This window comes from Sinocyclocheilus anshuiensis, unplaced genomic scaffold (genome assembly GCF_001515605.1).
Source record: "Sinocyclocheilus anshuiensis isolate Anshui unplaced genomic scaffold, SAMN03320099.WGS_v1.1 scaffold284, whole genome shotgun sequence".
Classification (NCBI taxonomy): Eukaryota; Metazoa; Chordata; class Actinopteri; order Cypriniformes; family Cyprinidae; genus Sinocyclocheilus; species Sinocyclocheilus anshuiensis.
In genome coordinates this window covers 2,057,654-2,073,993 of record NW_015554266.1, presented here as the reverse complement: position 1 = coordinate 2,073,993, position 16,340 = coordinate 2,057,654, and the positions used below count along the sequence as shown (strand labels likewise).

The following is a 16,340-nucleotide window of genomic DNA, read 5'->3' as shown; positions in this document are numbered from 1 at the left end:
TAACCTACTTTGGATGTAATTAAGCATGTCTCTCTTGTTTCTTATACAGCTGTGATTACAGTGTAGCCTAACACAAACCATATATACCACCGTTAAAAAAAGACAGCCGCCGTTTTGCCTTAAATCTCTTTGTCGGACAAGATAACTTATCAAAACTTTTCATCTGTAAATAGCACCTATGCACATCCACAATTCTCTTTTGATATTTTCTGTTTCTCTCTCTTTCTGAGAACCGCTCCGACCGGATCAGACCAATTCGCGAAAGAATCGACCAGTCCAATTGGTGAACCGGTTCAAAAGAACCGACTCAAAAGAAGCGAAAAGAGCGATCTGAGGAGGAGAGGCGCATCTGGAGACAATAGGAGCCAATGCAGAGCTGCGCTTTGTCGCTCTGGTCGAGGGCTGTGCCGTCAAAACGCAGAAATATAGAGATGACGGAGCGCTGAATCTGGATATATTTCCCGTTGTTTTGAACTGTGAGATCTAAGAGGAGAGATGAATTCTGCTGAAGCGGCGGAGGACGGACCCAATGATTCAGACACGGATGCCTTCTTCAAAACAGGTACGATGAGAGGAGAGCTGGAGGGACCGTGATCTCTGTAGAAACGTTGGCTCATATTACAATTGTTGGTTTTATGTTTTCATCATTTCTATGCACCCTTTGCATGACGTTTAACTCCGTTACCTTATGTATTCCTCTTTAAATTGCCAATTGCTCATTTTATTTCTTTTTCACAGCTCTTTAATCTTATTTTGAATTTATTTGAATGTATTTTTAGTTAATACTTATTTTTTTCTGATGTATTCAACTTTATTAGGCTATATTATTTTGTATATATATATATATATATATATATATATAAACTTAATAGAAGATTAAAGAAAAAAGATGAGACCCGAAGTCAAACTGAAACTAATGGGATAAATCATGGCATTTTGTGGTTTAAGGATGCTTGAAGTGCAGGGTTGTGTGATGGGGATGCTGAGCATTAGTACCGTTATCCTGTTTGGATTGACAGTTACAATGAGCTTTAGTCTGAAAGCCCAGCCCAGCACAGATCTCCTGAACAGCACCACACAGCTGCTTGATAACTTCTCATACATTATTTCTCAGGATTGTGGTTATTCACTTGCATGCTGTAAAACACAAAATGGCTGGCTCGTTGTCATATATTAAGACCAAGTGTCAAATCACTGTCACTTTTATATCCTTAACTGGGCTTCATGCTGGGCTCATGGGACAGTGATTGGAAAGAAGCTAATTACAAACACTCCTCTGTTAATATGTGTCATTTGTGTAAAAGCTCTTTGCTTTTGAGTGTTGGATGTGCCAAGAAGTTTTTGGTGGGATGTGTGCTTAACAGCAGTTTGAGGGAGGCTTTTATAGCAGAATCAGCCTCTTCTATAAGCTTTTGGTCTTTATGTTAGGAAGATTGGAGTCAGGAGTTTACAGATTTTAGGTCTGGCGATTCTATAATTGTTGACATATACACATTTGTAACAAGCAATTTCCTTGTAACATATGTATCTAAACTATTTAATGTTGTTCATATTGTCTTTGCAGAGTGGACATAAATATTTATAATGTGTCTTTTGAGTTGAGTGCAGTTGTCATATACTAGCAATGATGTCACAACAACCCTTGACGTCTAAAAGTGGACACCAGGTCAAAATAGAGGCAAGACCTTGTATCATGTGCAGTATCTCTGGAGTTTATAGAGAGGAAATGGCTGGTAGAAATGCTAATGTTTAAGTAAGTGGTCCAAGCTGTAAGACCCCTGCTGAGGAGTGATGCATAAACCCTTTACACGGTGGGCTGTAGGTCAGGATGCTGGTACATTACAATCTCTCATGTGCACACACATGTACGACTACTGCATAACACGAAATGCACAAAACTTGTTTTTTCCACTTGTCTTTTGAATGTGAGTGAGGTTCAAGGTGAGGTTCTTTGGAGGAAGTGTGTGAAGTATCTCAGTTTTTGAGCTGCAAGCACAAGCTGATAAATAACAAGGAGCTTCAGAGTAAACTCACAAAAACAGTTGGAACTCCTGGACATTGGAAGCATGGAAATGTTGACAGATTGAACCAGATTTGTACATTTCTGAAGATTTTCTTTCATGGTTTTGCAGAGCTTGCTACCATAATAAAGTTCTGTTGGTGACTGTCAGGGTGTTGATTTATGGTTGATAGCGTGTTCTAGGTGGCCACAACAAAGTCTCTATGATATTCCAACCTGATTTCATGAGAAATCATAGCTATTTTAAAGGTGGTGATATGTATGAATTTGTGCTAGCCAGGCTCATTGGAATACGTGCATCTATTTACATTTCTGCAAAACTCAAAAACTTACCTATATGTATGAATCATTGCAGTTTCCAGTTGAAATGATCGGTAGAGGCAGTAGAACACTGACAACTTTTATTTTTTTTCACACAAATTATGATTTACAGGGCCAAAGTTTTGATTAATAAAGCCGAATTTTCACACAGTTCCTTCCACAATATTATGTTATGACAATTTTACTGTGCTGCGCAATACGTCATGAATAGAACGCAGCAGCAGTTTTCTGTCGGGGATTTGTCGTGTCGTGCCGCGCCACATCCATTGTAGACCATAGATATGTACACTCTAAAAAATGCTGGGTTAAATATAACCCAGCGCTGGGTTAAAAAGGGACAAACCCAGCTATTGGGTTGTTTTGACCCAGCGGTTGGGTTGTTTTGAACCCAACCGCGGGGTCATAACCAGTGTTGGGAAGGTTACTTTGGAAATGTAATAGGTTACAGATTACAAGTTACCAAACCGTTTGGCGGAGGCGCAGAGAGCGCGCGAGCCGAAGCATTGCCAGTCACGACTAACCGATTTATTAGAGATTTAATTATCGAATTGCGAATTCGGAAATAATCGCTTTAGTACATTTTGTAATTAAATTACGTAACGCCGTTACATGTAACTAGTTACTCCCCAACACTGGTCATAACAACCCACTCGCGTCCGGTGTAGACACGGTGTAACATTGGTTTTGCTTTGTTTCACAGAACTAATCGTTGCCTGGGTTGCGTACGTATGTGTGGGGCGGAGCTATCAAAATAGGGGCGAGACCCTTTTTGGGTAGGGGCGTGTTTGTTTTGGTGATTTCAAATGTCAACATTGGCTACCAGAAATCGCTTACCCCACCTTTAAAAACTATTACTATTGAACGTTATTGTCACATATGAAGCTTCGTATGTATGGGTTTCCTGACTCGAGGTTTGCTGAGGTTTGCTCGGCGTTGCGCTTGTGAGCTGAAATGCTCCGGTACGAGCTACGGTTTGACACAACAGCTCAAACCCATGTAGAAGAAAGGTAAAATAGCACAGTTGCATCAGCGAATGTGTTTTTATATCACTTTTGCTTTCGTTAACACTATCGGGTAGGTTTAGGGTTGGGTTTGGTGTATAGGGGGTATTTCCAACAAGATAAAGCATGAACCTTTTAGTGACACTCCCCGGACATTTGCATTCTGAACCGCCGCAATAAATACATGAAGCTACATAATAAAAATGCAGCAATACGTGCCCGAACCATCATAATAAAAACATGGCCATGGTCACGTATTGAACGTGCGTTTTAGCGCCACTCACTGGAAATTTTAATTTGAAACTTCCGCAAAACATGCAATAAGGTAGAAACAACTCCACAAGCACATATTTCCAATGAGCCTTGCATTTGTACCATGTTAATCGTATGAAAATGGTTTTTAGACCAAAAAACAAGCATGATGGTCAACCCCTAAACATAACCGTGCATAAGCAGATTGCACGAAGACCCACAAATGAGATCATACAAATTAGCCACCAATTCACCAAACTGTAAAATAGTTACAAATTTCTATTAGATTGTCTTGAGTATTCTGCTCTCTAGTTCCCTCCATCAATGTCGATGGGATTTTACTTAATCTGCTTTGTAAGTCCAGTCACAAAGAAATAGCAAACCTCAACAAGCTGACAGAAATGGTTCACGATCAGTTCCATGGCAGTATATAAGCAATACTGAGGCTTTTTTCTCACCTAGAACTTCAGAGCAAATAAAGAACAAAGCAGGCTATTTTTAGGCCTGATCATAAAGGCATTGTTGAGCTGTGCAGAGCATTGGTTTTGAGATCTCCAGTGCCAATGATTAGCAGATGTTTGGAGGGCTGGGTGAGGTATCAAAGAGCAGAGGGTTTTTTACTGTGGTTTTACCCAGTGGAGGGGAGGACATCTGCCTGCAGAACACAGCCGTCGGCCGTCATCAATAGATATACTGATACATCCTGGCAGCCTTTGCCCCTGGGGCCAACAAAAAGACAGGAGGATATAATGGAGGAAGAGAGGGGCCGAGTCAATGGGACCATAAATCCTCTCTCTTCTGCCACATCCAATTGTAGTGGGTGTTTGCCCTCCTAGAGAAAAGACATTACGTGGCTGAGTGAACAGCAATCCATTCACAAGCGCTTCGCTCAGCTATCTGAAGAGGGTTTTATACCTTCAGCTCACTCGCTGCCTGTGTATTCAGTATTTATGGTTAGATTAACTTCTATACCAACACAGGGCTATGTGCCCTTGTGAAAAATAAGCATGCTATAGCACACTTTTAAGCAGTGTTTATTATGAAAATACATTTAAAAGAATTTACTATTTATTAGCATATATTCGAACCAAATGTATAGTTTATAGTTTAATTTAGTTTATATTTTGAGTGCTTTTGACCCACGTAAGTACATCTTTATATGTCATTTCATAATTATTTATAATGTCTTTGAAATTTGGTTAAAAAAGTGTACTTCTGAATATACTGACAAGCATTTAACCATTTAAAGTCATTTGAATCTTGTATTTCATGTATTTTAATATATTTGTTGTTACACATTTCCCGTCATGAAGTGGCAGTTCAGTACCTTTAAAATATATTAACTTTAAACATAATATTTGAATATCACACTACAGTTAAAATCATAATCAAGCATGTTACATAAAAATAAATTTACTTCTTAAAGGCATGACAACATATTATTAAAACAATGATTTAAAATGTACTTTAACATTATATTTAACATTTTAATAACATTAAATCACTACTATTATATTATTTGCCTTTTTTAACAACACATTTTTAAAATTTGAAGTGCACTGCAGACAATACAATTAACACTTCTTTTTCACAAGTGTAGCTTTTTTATTAGATAATTTCTCTCTGATTTAGATGATTTCTCTCTGAACCCATGAAGACGTGAAAACGAGTCACTGCAGCTCTGAGTACATTAATTTGGCTGCTATTCTTTGTATAAAGAGGTTAGTTTCTGAGAAATTAGAGAACGACCTCTCTCCTCTCATAATAATTTTGTCGATTGTCATATTTGGACCCCTCCTTTGTTATCCTTCCTGTTATAAGCTGTTATCTCCTTCTGAAGTCCTCTTTAGCACTGCTTATTAAACATTAAATGACTGTGTGTAATGCCGAGTTCACACTGCATGATTTTAGCCCGATTTTTCCCTCGCCGACAGGTTTTGCGAAATATTTGGCATGCTAAATATCTGCAGCTGTCAGCGATTCACAGTCCCGCTGTGTGGAATGAGTTCTGACTGAAAAACACATCGGCGATGACCTACAGCCAATGAGAGAGCACGATACAGGGCAGCGGGAAGTTCGGGGAGGAGTTATATGAAACGTAGTTTGCGGACCAGTGTTGCCAAATCCGCGATAGCCGGTTGTTTTTTATGTCAGCAGGTTGAACCGACCCCAATAACGTGATATTTAGGCCCTGGAATGTGAATTGTACCAGGAGAACCCCACCAAAAAAATGTGTATTTTACCCCCCGAATGCGATTTTTACTGGGGGACCCCCTCAAAAGCAATTGGGCTATTTTCAGGCTAGTTTTGAGTAGTAGTTGGGCGGGTTTTGTAGCGAAAACCTGGCAACCCTGCACCAGACAGAGCTGTCGGCTATTCTTCCTATTGTAAAGTCATGCAGTGTGTAACCTCCTGTCGTCGTTCCATCGTGCAGTGTGAACACAGCAACAACTGAATGCTACCCCAAGATAGTCGTTCAGTGTGAAACCAACAGTGATGCAACGTCTTTGGAAAATCGTGCAGTGTGAACTCGGCATAACTGGCTCACAACATCAGATGAGGCAAATTGATGAAATGAGCCATTGTGTTTTTGTGAAGCATCTGTGTTCTATTGTCCCCTCTAAGGTGGTTATTAATTTTTTACTTAATCAATCATCTGATCAATACATTGGGTGGAGACAGGCCAGGCTTTAAGGGCCATGAGGAAGATTATTTGCTAATCCGGTCTGGAAATGTTGCACTGGTTTTAACAGGGTTTATTTGGATTTTTGGAAATAAACAGTCGGTCCAGACTGCATCAAGTGCAGTAGTGTCTACAGCAGTCTCAGTTCACTCATTTATTCAATTTTCAATTCAATTCAAGTTTATTTGTATAGAGCTTTTTACGATACAAATCGTTGCAAAGCAACTTTAAAGAAAATTAAGTTTCTACAATATTTAGTAGTAGTTTATCAGTGGTGAATTGTCAGTTAATGTACATATGGCAGAAATGTACGGAATAATCAATTAAAGGTGATCAAACAGTCGATGAACACTATTAACAGCAATTATTATATGATGCAATCAAACTTATAGCAACATTTGGTAGTTCTGTATGTTGTTTCAGGGTTGGCATCATCTGAGGTCCTCTGAGGGGTTGGCATCATCTCTTCTCAGGTGTTCTGAATCCAGACTGAAGCTTGTGTAAATCCTAGTTACCACGGGATGGCAAAAATAGAGAAACAAATAGAGACATAATTAGCGTAGCTGCTGTTCCAACCAAGTAAAATTAATTTGTTTTAATTAATTTAAAACACCCAAGCTAAAGAATAATAATGTGCATTTGATCAGATATAACTGCAGTCCAAGATTATGAGCTGCATTATTTGAATGCCTGGCCAAAGAGAGGAGTCTTTAATCTAGATTTAAAAAGAGAGAGTGTCTGAACCCTATTCCAGAGTTTGGGAGCCAAATGTGAAAAAGCTCTACCTCCTTTAGTGGACTTTGCTATCCTAGATACTACCAAAAGTCCAGAGTTTTGCGACCTCAGGGAGTGTGATGGATTGTAGCGTGGTAGAAGACTAGTTAGGTACGCAGGAGCTAAAACCTGACTGAAATTCTTCATAGAGATCATTTTTTTGCAGGAAGGAGCACAATTGAGCAGACACAACTTTTTCAAAAAATTTTAGACATAAACGGTAGATTTGAAATGGGTCTGTAATTTGCCAGTTCACTAGGATGGTTTCTTAATAAGAGGCTTAATAACCGCCAGCTTGAATGGTTTTGGGACGTGACCTAAAGATAACGATTTACACTCAGATGTAGCTTTCACTATGTAATAAATTGTGATATCAGATATTGACTAAACTGTCTGAACAAATGATCTGCTTTCATCAGTGCAGACAATGACCCCTGCCAAAACTGAGAAGTTTGATAACCTTGGCAAACCTTTGGCAAATATATGCCAATAACAGGAAAGATTTATGATAAACCTGTGGCAGCAAAGGCCAAACGACAGTAAATTGGAAAGTAAATTGGAAAATCAGAACAAAACATCTTGAATGTGTGACACATTTTTCACTCACACAAAATAACCGTTCTGACCTAAACATTTTGGAAATTTAGATTTGAAAACCAAATTAGATTCATGTGTAGTGTGAACAATTAAGTGCAAGAGCTTTGTTATGAGGTAGAGCTAATGAGAATTAAAGACACCAGGCCATGTGAGAATGTGTGTGTGTTTAATCTTTGATCCATGTGTTATCTTGCTCCAATCTTTTTAGAAACATACAGTTTTTATGAACCAATCAGTATGAAAACCAATATGAACCTTTTTCCTAACTGAATATCCAAATTGTCCTAATTATGACAGTAATGTGCGAACAGCCTCACATGTTGACTTTAGCAAAGTGTATTATTATCATAGTCATTCAGTTCTGTTCTCCTATCTCGTATCCAATTTCAGGGTTAGCTGAAAATTATTATTTTTTTTTTTTTGCATACTTAATAATGTACATACTTTACTAACTGATACGCTACAACCTTAATACAATAATGCAACAATAATGGCCTTTGCCAGTAACTGTCTACCTAAAACCAGTTAAGAGAAATTTAAACTGGTGCAAACTGGTCTAAGCTTTTTAGCAGGATGTTGTTGTGTGGATGAGCATGTGAGAATGTGTGTGTGTGTGTGTGTGTGTGTGTGTGTGTGTGTGTGTGTGTGTGTGTGTGTATTTGAATGTGCAAAACAGTCTGTTGTGGGCAGCTGGTTTATGGTGTTGCCCTGAGGACTGATTTCCTCTGCGAGTGATACGGCTGGACTGACTGGATCTCTTTGACACACATGACCGCTCTCTGTCACTCTCACAGACACACACAATGTAGATTCTCCAGTTTACACTCATTATATTTAACATTTATGTACTGTAAGCATATGCACACCATACGAGCGTAATACTCTTAATATCTTTTCTTCACATAGTGCAAACTCTTTTGCAGGGCAATAACCAACCATAAACAGTTAATGAATTGCAGGGATTGGTATCTCCTGAGCAACCTGGTATTAAATGTGTTTTTGAAGTCTCTTACAATATGATTTGGTCCTAAAACATTCATGAATCAGCATGCATCCTCTAAACATGATGCAGTCCTGGTTTGCTTTTTGGCAGATCTGGATCTGTTTCCACTCAGTGTAGTCAGAAGAGGGAAGTGGAAATTGGCTTTGGCAAGTAAATAAAGCGTACTCGCCAGCTGGCCAATTATAATGACATAATGACCTGTGCTATTTTGCTGTATATATACAAGGAAAGAAAAACAATAAAATTATTTTGTAATGTGAAAAAATACTCATCAAGTCTGCATTTATTTGTCCAAAAAATACAGTAAAACAGTAATATTGTGAAATATCATTACAATTTAAAATAACTGTTTTCTGTTTTTAATTTTTAGCAGCCATTACTCCAGTCTTCAGTGTCACATGATTCTTCAGAAATCATTACAATATGCTGATTTGGTGCTTAACAAACATTTCTCATTTTTATCAATGTTGAAAACAGTTGTGCTGATTATTTATTTATTTATTTATTTATTGATGGATAGAAAGTTCAAAAGAACAGCATTTATTTGAAATATTTTTTGTAACAATGTAAAAGTCTTTGCAATTTAATTCATTTATTTCTATTACAAAAATAAATTAAACAAACAAATATACTTTAGTTCAAATTGGTAATGTTTTCAGACACTTAATGTTAATTGCAATTAAAGGAAAATGTACATACACTTATTTCAATGTGTTGAATAAAATAACAAAGCACTTCTCTAAAGCAAGACAAAAGATTATTAAAAAGATAATGATTTAAAATGTATTTTAAAGTCAAATTTTTTTATTTAACATATTTACATGTTTTAAGAAACATTTGTCATGAAAGTGTACTCTTTAAGTGGATTTTATTGCATTATTATTATTATTATTACATTTTTTGAAAGTATACAGAGAGAGAGAGAGAATAAAATTTTGAATGTAAATTGTAAATATGCACGCTTTGCTTGAATGATTCTCAAGGCTGAAAACTGCAGATAAAATCCTTCAATGCCACAGTCTGATTCAGACTGATTAGGCTGACACACAACAAGAGACACGCACAGCCGGTGCTGGAAAAAGCCTTGGCTTCCTGCCAAAGTGTGTGTGTGTGTGTGTGTGTGTGTGTGTGTGTGAACACTCCCTTTCCCCCACACCACGCTGTCTGTGCCCCGTGTGAGGAAGAACAATAGAGCGTGATGCTCCAGCATCAGCACACACACACAAACACACACACACACACACACACACACACAATACACTCCACTGACAGCCAGCATGTGTCTGTCTGCCACATCACCTCTTTTGCCTTTCATTTCTTGTGGTTTTCTCTGTTTTCCAGTTTGCATTTTCCATCCCTTTAATGTCTTTACCTCTCCATCTCTCTCTCTCTCACACACACACACACACACACACACACACACACACACACACACACACACACTTTTGTTTTTATATAAAGATCATGATAATGACTTCAAACTAGCCAAACACAAACTCCACCCACATTTTTTTCTAAATCAGTGCATCCCCAAAATCACTTCTGGGGACACATTTGTCCACAAACTATAGCTGAGGAATCACACACACACCCACACGTTTGCCAAATGAGGATGTGTCCGGGAGATTTTAATTAACTTCTGGGGACAATTTTATCCTTTTAGTTTCCCCTTAACTAGAGCTATAAGTAACCCCTAACTCCAACACACACACACACACACACACAGTTGTAGTGTGGCAGATGGCTAATTGGCCGGTTAGAGGCAGTGGGTTTGTAGCGCGAGTGAGAGCAGATCTGAGTGGATTATAGAGTCATGATATGACGTTGAGGGAGATGGGCTTTAGTGAGAGGGATCCCCTTTTCCACAGTCTGTTCCTGTGCTACGTAAGCGTGGACGGACACTTTGCACTGCAGGCTAATGGAGTCAGATCTCATTAGCTGATCCTCTGCTTTGAATGAGGCTTTTAGATAGATTGATGGAACAATTCCCTGGAGACCTGTGAGTCTGCATCTGCCCTCCACTGATTAAGATGCTGCTCCACTCACCATTCCAACAGCTAATTCTGCTTATTCTTAATGTGCGATGGCAGATTACACATGCACATTTCAACTACATGTCTCACCTGCAGGCCTTTAAAAGGCTCAATGATGAATCAGACAATTATTAAAGGTGATGTGTGCACTGATGAAACCGTCAAATAGATTTTGCTGTCCCATTCATTGCATAAATTTTGAACCATTCACCTGAAATGCTCAACAAGTACTCACTAGAGCTGCAGGAAAATTACTTCATGACAACTTTAATTGGCATAAGAATGCATAATAGTTTTTCTCATTATGCTTAACTGCATAACCCTATAAGGTCGTTTCAAACTTAAAATAGTTAATCCTGGGCCATCCTAAACCCTGGATTAACATTATTTCCAGATTTGTGGTGCCAACCGCCATGACTGGATAAATAGAGCACACAAGTGGTTTAAATAACCAGCTTGCGTTGCGCTTTTGCATCAGTGAGAAAAAAAGATAAATGTTGACACGCTGGCTGTTTTACAACACACAGGGTTTCTGTGACTATACTAAGTTTGAGATTTGAGGCACGTACTCCAGAGCAGGGTTTCATAATCCCGGGTTATGAACCACCCTTCTGAATTACAAAGGTAAAACACTCCAGGGTTAAAAACTGGATTTGGAACGACAACCTGGGGTCAAATGAAGTGTGAAAAGCCCTGTACAGTATTTCTCACTTTTATTTCAGTCTCCAACTTTCTGAACAAATTTCGGGAGGAGCACGCGCAGATAATAATAACACAGCCAGTCCATCATCATTAATTACACCATCTATCCAACCAGCACAACAGAGAACCCCTATAAATAATCAAAGCAGTCTTACCTTCACTATCTCTAGACTTTCAGCAGTCGGTTCGCTCCCTTTGCCATCTTATCACAGACCCAATTTCCCGTCCAACGAAGAGACATATACTGGGGATTTTTTCAGATCTGCCGCAATTTGCCGGCCCCATGATCACTCCTTCCCCGCCAGACACGGCCGCCGAGCACCAGGCTTCATCGCGGCCGCTGCTCTTCTCGACCAGCCACACGCTCTGGCCAATAGACCGTGCAAAGCCCCGAGCTCACCTCGCTTGACACCACCATCATCCCGCACAAGACCCGGCTCTCCTCGAGCGCTGGGTCACAGCAAAGCCTCACTCGCTTCCCGCTGTGGCTCAGCCTTTCACCGCGGCTCTTCCGGCCGCAGTGCCGTACGCAGCCGGGCCTCCAGCTCTCGTAGCAGACGCTAGTTTGAGGCTGCTTCCGCTAGCGGCGCAGGCTGTGTTGCAAATTAATTAATTTTCAGGTGAAGTCGCTAAAAGCAGGTTTTCGTGGCTAAAGTTTGTTAAATGACATTATGACATGAACGGATGTTGATGCCATTTTTTTAACCATGAAGCAAACAAGGCGCATTTTCCAAAGTTTATCATCCACACTGAAATGTCTGAAAGCGTTACATTCACCTTACTATGCATAAAACCTCACTGAGATGATACAGATGGAACAGACATAATAAGTTTCACGCAATTCTTCTGGCAGGATCAATTAATTTACGGAAATATTTCACCATTCACTGACGCACCCACGGCGCGCTCACTCAGAATTGATCTAAAACGCAACTGCCCTCGTGTTTTGCCGCAGGACAGCAATCGTGAGTACATTTTCTGTCGTCTTTTTAGGACTGTAATATGAAGAGTGTGCAACGTAAATATCTTTAGCAACAGTGTGAAAGTGAGTAGCACATAACTGCAAAATTAACGTTACCGGTATAAACATGTCTATTGGTACAATGCATCACATGACTAAACATGCGTCATCGTTTTCAAAAGCCTCCATTTCCACAGTCCATACTACAACGTGAAAACATCATTTTCAAATTCATCCGCTCTGGAGAGCGTTTAAAAAGGCTGGAAGGCCAAAACGAGAGGAAAAGATGCATTTTCAACGGAAACATATTAATGTGGACAAGGCTTGAGGAATTGCCAAATCTAGCAACAAATTGCTAAGTCGGCAACACCGCAGGCTACCCAGGCATTTCAGCTTGTCCCGTTAAATGTCACTAGCCCTTCCAATTTCCCGCAGCCTACAGCTACAGCAGCCGAAGCAAGCATGAAGCGACTTCTGCTTGCAACACAGGCCCGCACATCTCAATATTTCCATCCTGTTACTTCTAATCCCCTTTTTTCCTTTCAGCAGCCTCCAGCTCCCGTAGCAGACGTTAGCGTGAGGCTGCCTCCGCTAGCAGTGCAGGCTACAAAGGCTCTTCAGGATGTCACAAACCCCACCCCCTTCCCATGGCCTATAGCTACAGCAGCTGAAGCAAACGTGAGGCTGCCTCCATTTGTAACACAGGCCCACTTCTCTTCCGCTCCCTCATGCTACTAATAACCATTTTTCTGTTCAGTGGCCTCCAGCTCCCGTAGCAAATGCTAGAGTGAGGCTGCCTCCGCTAGCAGTGCAGGCTGCACAGGGTCTTCAGGACTCACTTCCCGTGGCCTACAGCTACAGGATGTGAAGCAAGCGCGAAGCTGCTTCCGCTTGCAACACAGGCCCTCACATCTCAGACTTTCCTCTTGCTACTTCTTACCCCTTTTACCTTTTCAGTGGCCTCCAGCTCCCCTAGCAGATGCTAGCGTGAGCACGCCTCCGCTAGTGGCGCAGACCCATCCACAGCCCTTTCCTTACCAACCCCCTCCCCTCCCCTACCCATGGCCTGCAGCCCCACCGTCCAACCCTAGACTTCATCTCTCACCTCAACATCAACAAAAACCTACAAATCAGCTCCATTAAAGGTTATCTAAGCGGAATCCAATTTTTCCACAAACTCTTATACGGTTCACCCTCACCCCAGATAGCCAATTCTCAGACCTCCCTACTCATCAAAGGTATCCAAAGAGCCCATCCCACTCGCCCAGACACCAGGCAACCCATTACCTTACAAATATTGACCAAATGCATTTCTACCCTCCGCAGAGGTTATCATTCCATTCACACCGCCCGCACGCTTGACGCTATGTTCATCCTGGCATTCTTTGGTTTTCTCAGATGCTCTGAGCTCGCAATCACATCTGGCTTCAATCCAAACACCCACCCCACTATTTCCGATCTAACGGTGCTGGATGATGAAACCATCTCTTACTTCATCAAGCAAAGTAAAACAGACCTCCACAGCCCTTTCCTTCTCCCCTTACCAACCCCCTCCCCTCCCCTACCCATGGCCTGCAGCCCCACCGTCCAACCCTAGACTTCATCTCTCACCTCAACATCAACAAAAACCTACAAATCAGCTCTGAGCTCGCTATCACATCTAGCTTCAACCCAAACATCCACCCTTCAATCCAAACATCCACTATCTCCGATCTAGCGGTGCTGGATGACGAAATAATCTTTTACTTCATAAAGCAAAGTAAAACAGACCAGACCAAGAAAGGCCATTTCATTTTCAAACTTCAATTCAAACTACCATACCAAGCCCTCCTAGCCTTCATCCAGCTCAGGAAATCACAGTCCAAACTCCCATCCGACCCCCTTTTTACAGACGACTCCAACCTCCCCGTCACTCGTTTCTGGTTTCAAAAGCACCTTAAGTCTATTCTGCTCCTATCCGGTACCCCAGCAGATAACTTTTCCAGCCATTCATTCCGAATTGGCGCGGCAACCACAGCGGCCTAAAAAGGCCTTCACAGCAGCTGATACAAGCACTCGGTCGCTGGTCGTCCGGAACTTTCAAGAGCTACATTTGATTGGACCGCTCCCACATCAAGGAAGCCCACCGAACCTTCATCGGATGACACCTTTAACGTCAGTACATCCCTGTTCACTCAAACTTCAGACCCACCATAGCTAACCCCTTTTTAACATCACCTAATCCACCTATAATGGCCCATCCTCACTCCAGCCATCCCAGCAGCACCCCACTCCCACAGGAGCCTTACCTAATTCCCACACTGCCGCAGCAGTGCCCGCTCCCGCAGGAGCCTTTTTCTGTATTTCCCCACTGCCGCAGCTCTTCCCGCTCCCACAGGAGTTTTTCCCGTATTTCCCCACTGCTGCAGCAGTGCCCGCTCCCACAGGAGCCTTTTCTGTATTTCCCCACAGCCGCAGCTGTTCCCGCTCCCACAGGAGCCTTACCTAAATTCCCACACTGCCACAGCAGTGCCCGCTCCCGCAGGAGCTTTTCCATATTTCCCCACTGCCGCAGCAGTACCCACTCCCGCAGGAGCCTTCTCTGTATTTCCCCACTGCCGCAGCAGTGCCCGCTCCCGCAGGAGCTTCTCCGTATTTCCCCACTGCCGCAGCAGTGCCCGCTCCCACAGGAGCCTTTTCCCTATTTTCCCCACTGCTGCAGCAGTTCCCGCTCCCGCAGGAGCCTTTTTCTGTATTGCCCGCTCCCGCAGGAGCATTACCTAATTCCCACACTGCAGCAGCAGTGCCCGCTCCCACAGGAGCTCTTCCATATTTCCGCTCCCGCAGGAGCTTTTCCATACTTCCCCACTGCCGCAGCAGTTCCCACTCCCGCAGGAGCTTTTCCATATCTCCCCACTGCCGCAGCAGTTCCCGCTCCCGCAGGAGCCTTACCTAATTCCCACACTGCCGCAGCAGTTCCTGCTCACACAGGAGCCTTCTCTGTATTTCCTCACTGTCGCAGCAGTGCCCACTCACGCAGAAGCTTCTCCGTATTTCCCCACTGCTGCAGCAGTCCCCGTTCCCGCAGGAGCTCTTCCATATTTCCCCACTGCCGCAGCAGTTCCCGCTCCCGCAGGAGCCTTACCTAATTCCCACACTGCCGCAGCAGTTCCCGCTCCCACAGGAGCCTTCTCTGTATTTCCCCACTGTCGCAGCAGTGCCCGCTCCCACATGAGCCTTTTCCCTATTTTCCCCACTGCCGCAGCAGTTCCCGCTCCCGCGGGAGCCTTTTTCTGTATTTCCCACACTGCCGCTGCCGCAGCACTCCCCGTTCCCGCAGGAGCTCTTCCATATTTCCCCACTGCCGCAGCAGTCCCCGTTCCAGCAGGAGCTCTTCCATATTTCACCACTGCCACAGCAGTTCCCGCTCCCGCAGGAGCCTTTGTCTGTATTTTACTCTGCTGCAGCAGTGCTCGCTTCTGCAGCAGCCATTTTCTCTTTCAGATGCCGTAGCAGTTCCCACTCCCACAGGAGTTTTCTTTTCAGATGCCGCACCCCGGACAGCACGCCAAATACGCATAACCTTTACTCAGTTTATTATATGTAAGTGTGAACTCGTGAAGTGATGTTTTATTAACAAATTTCGGGAGGAGCACGCGCAGATAATTAACACAGCCAGTCCATCATCAGTAATTACACCATCTATCCAACCAGCACAAGAGAGTAGCCCTATAAATAATCAAAGCAGTATTACCTTCTCTATCTCTAGTCTTTCAGCATCCCTCCACCACCCCGACTCCTCACCTTCAGCCCATTCCTACCCCAGCACAGGGAGGAGCACTCGGGGGGAGCGCTCTGGGTCAGGGCTAAAAACCGAGCTCGGACCCCTCTCCCCGGACAGGGGGAGAACCCCGGGCTCGGGAGTAATTACCGAGCTCAGAGCCCTCTCCCTGGACAGCACGCCAAATACGCATAACCTTTACTCAGTTTATTATATGTAAGTGTGAACTCATG

At 42.5% G+C, this 16,340-nt stretch overlaps 1 protein-coding gene across 1 annotated transcript in view; it reads left to right on the top strand.

Moving 5' to 3' along the window:
• Positions 1–369: 369 nt before the first annotated feature.
• LOC107671282 (kalirin-like) overlaps positions 370–16,340 on the top strand; it is a 188,577-nt gene continuing 172,606 nt past the window's right edge. The window contains exon 1 of the mRNA XM_016464176.1: positions 370–562. Coding sequence (XP_016319662.1) covers positions 496–562 — 67 coding nt within the window. The 5' untranslated portion in view covers positions 370–495. The remainder of the gene's footprint in view (positions 563–16,340) is intronic.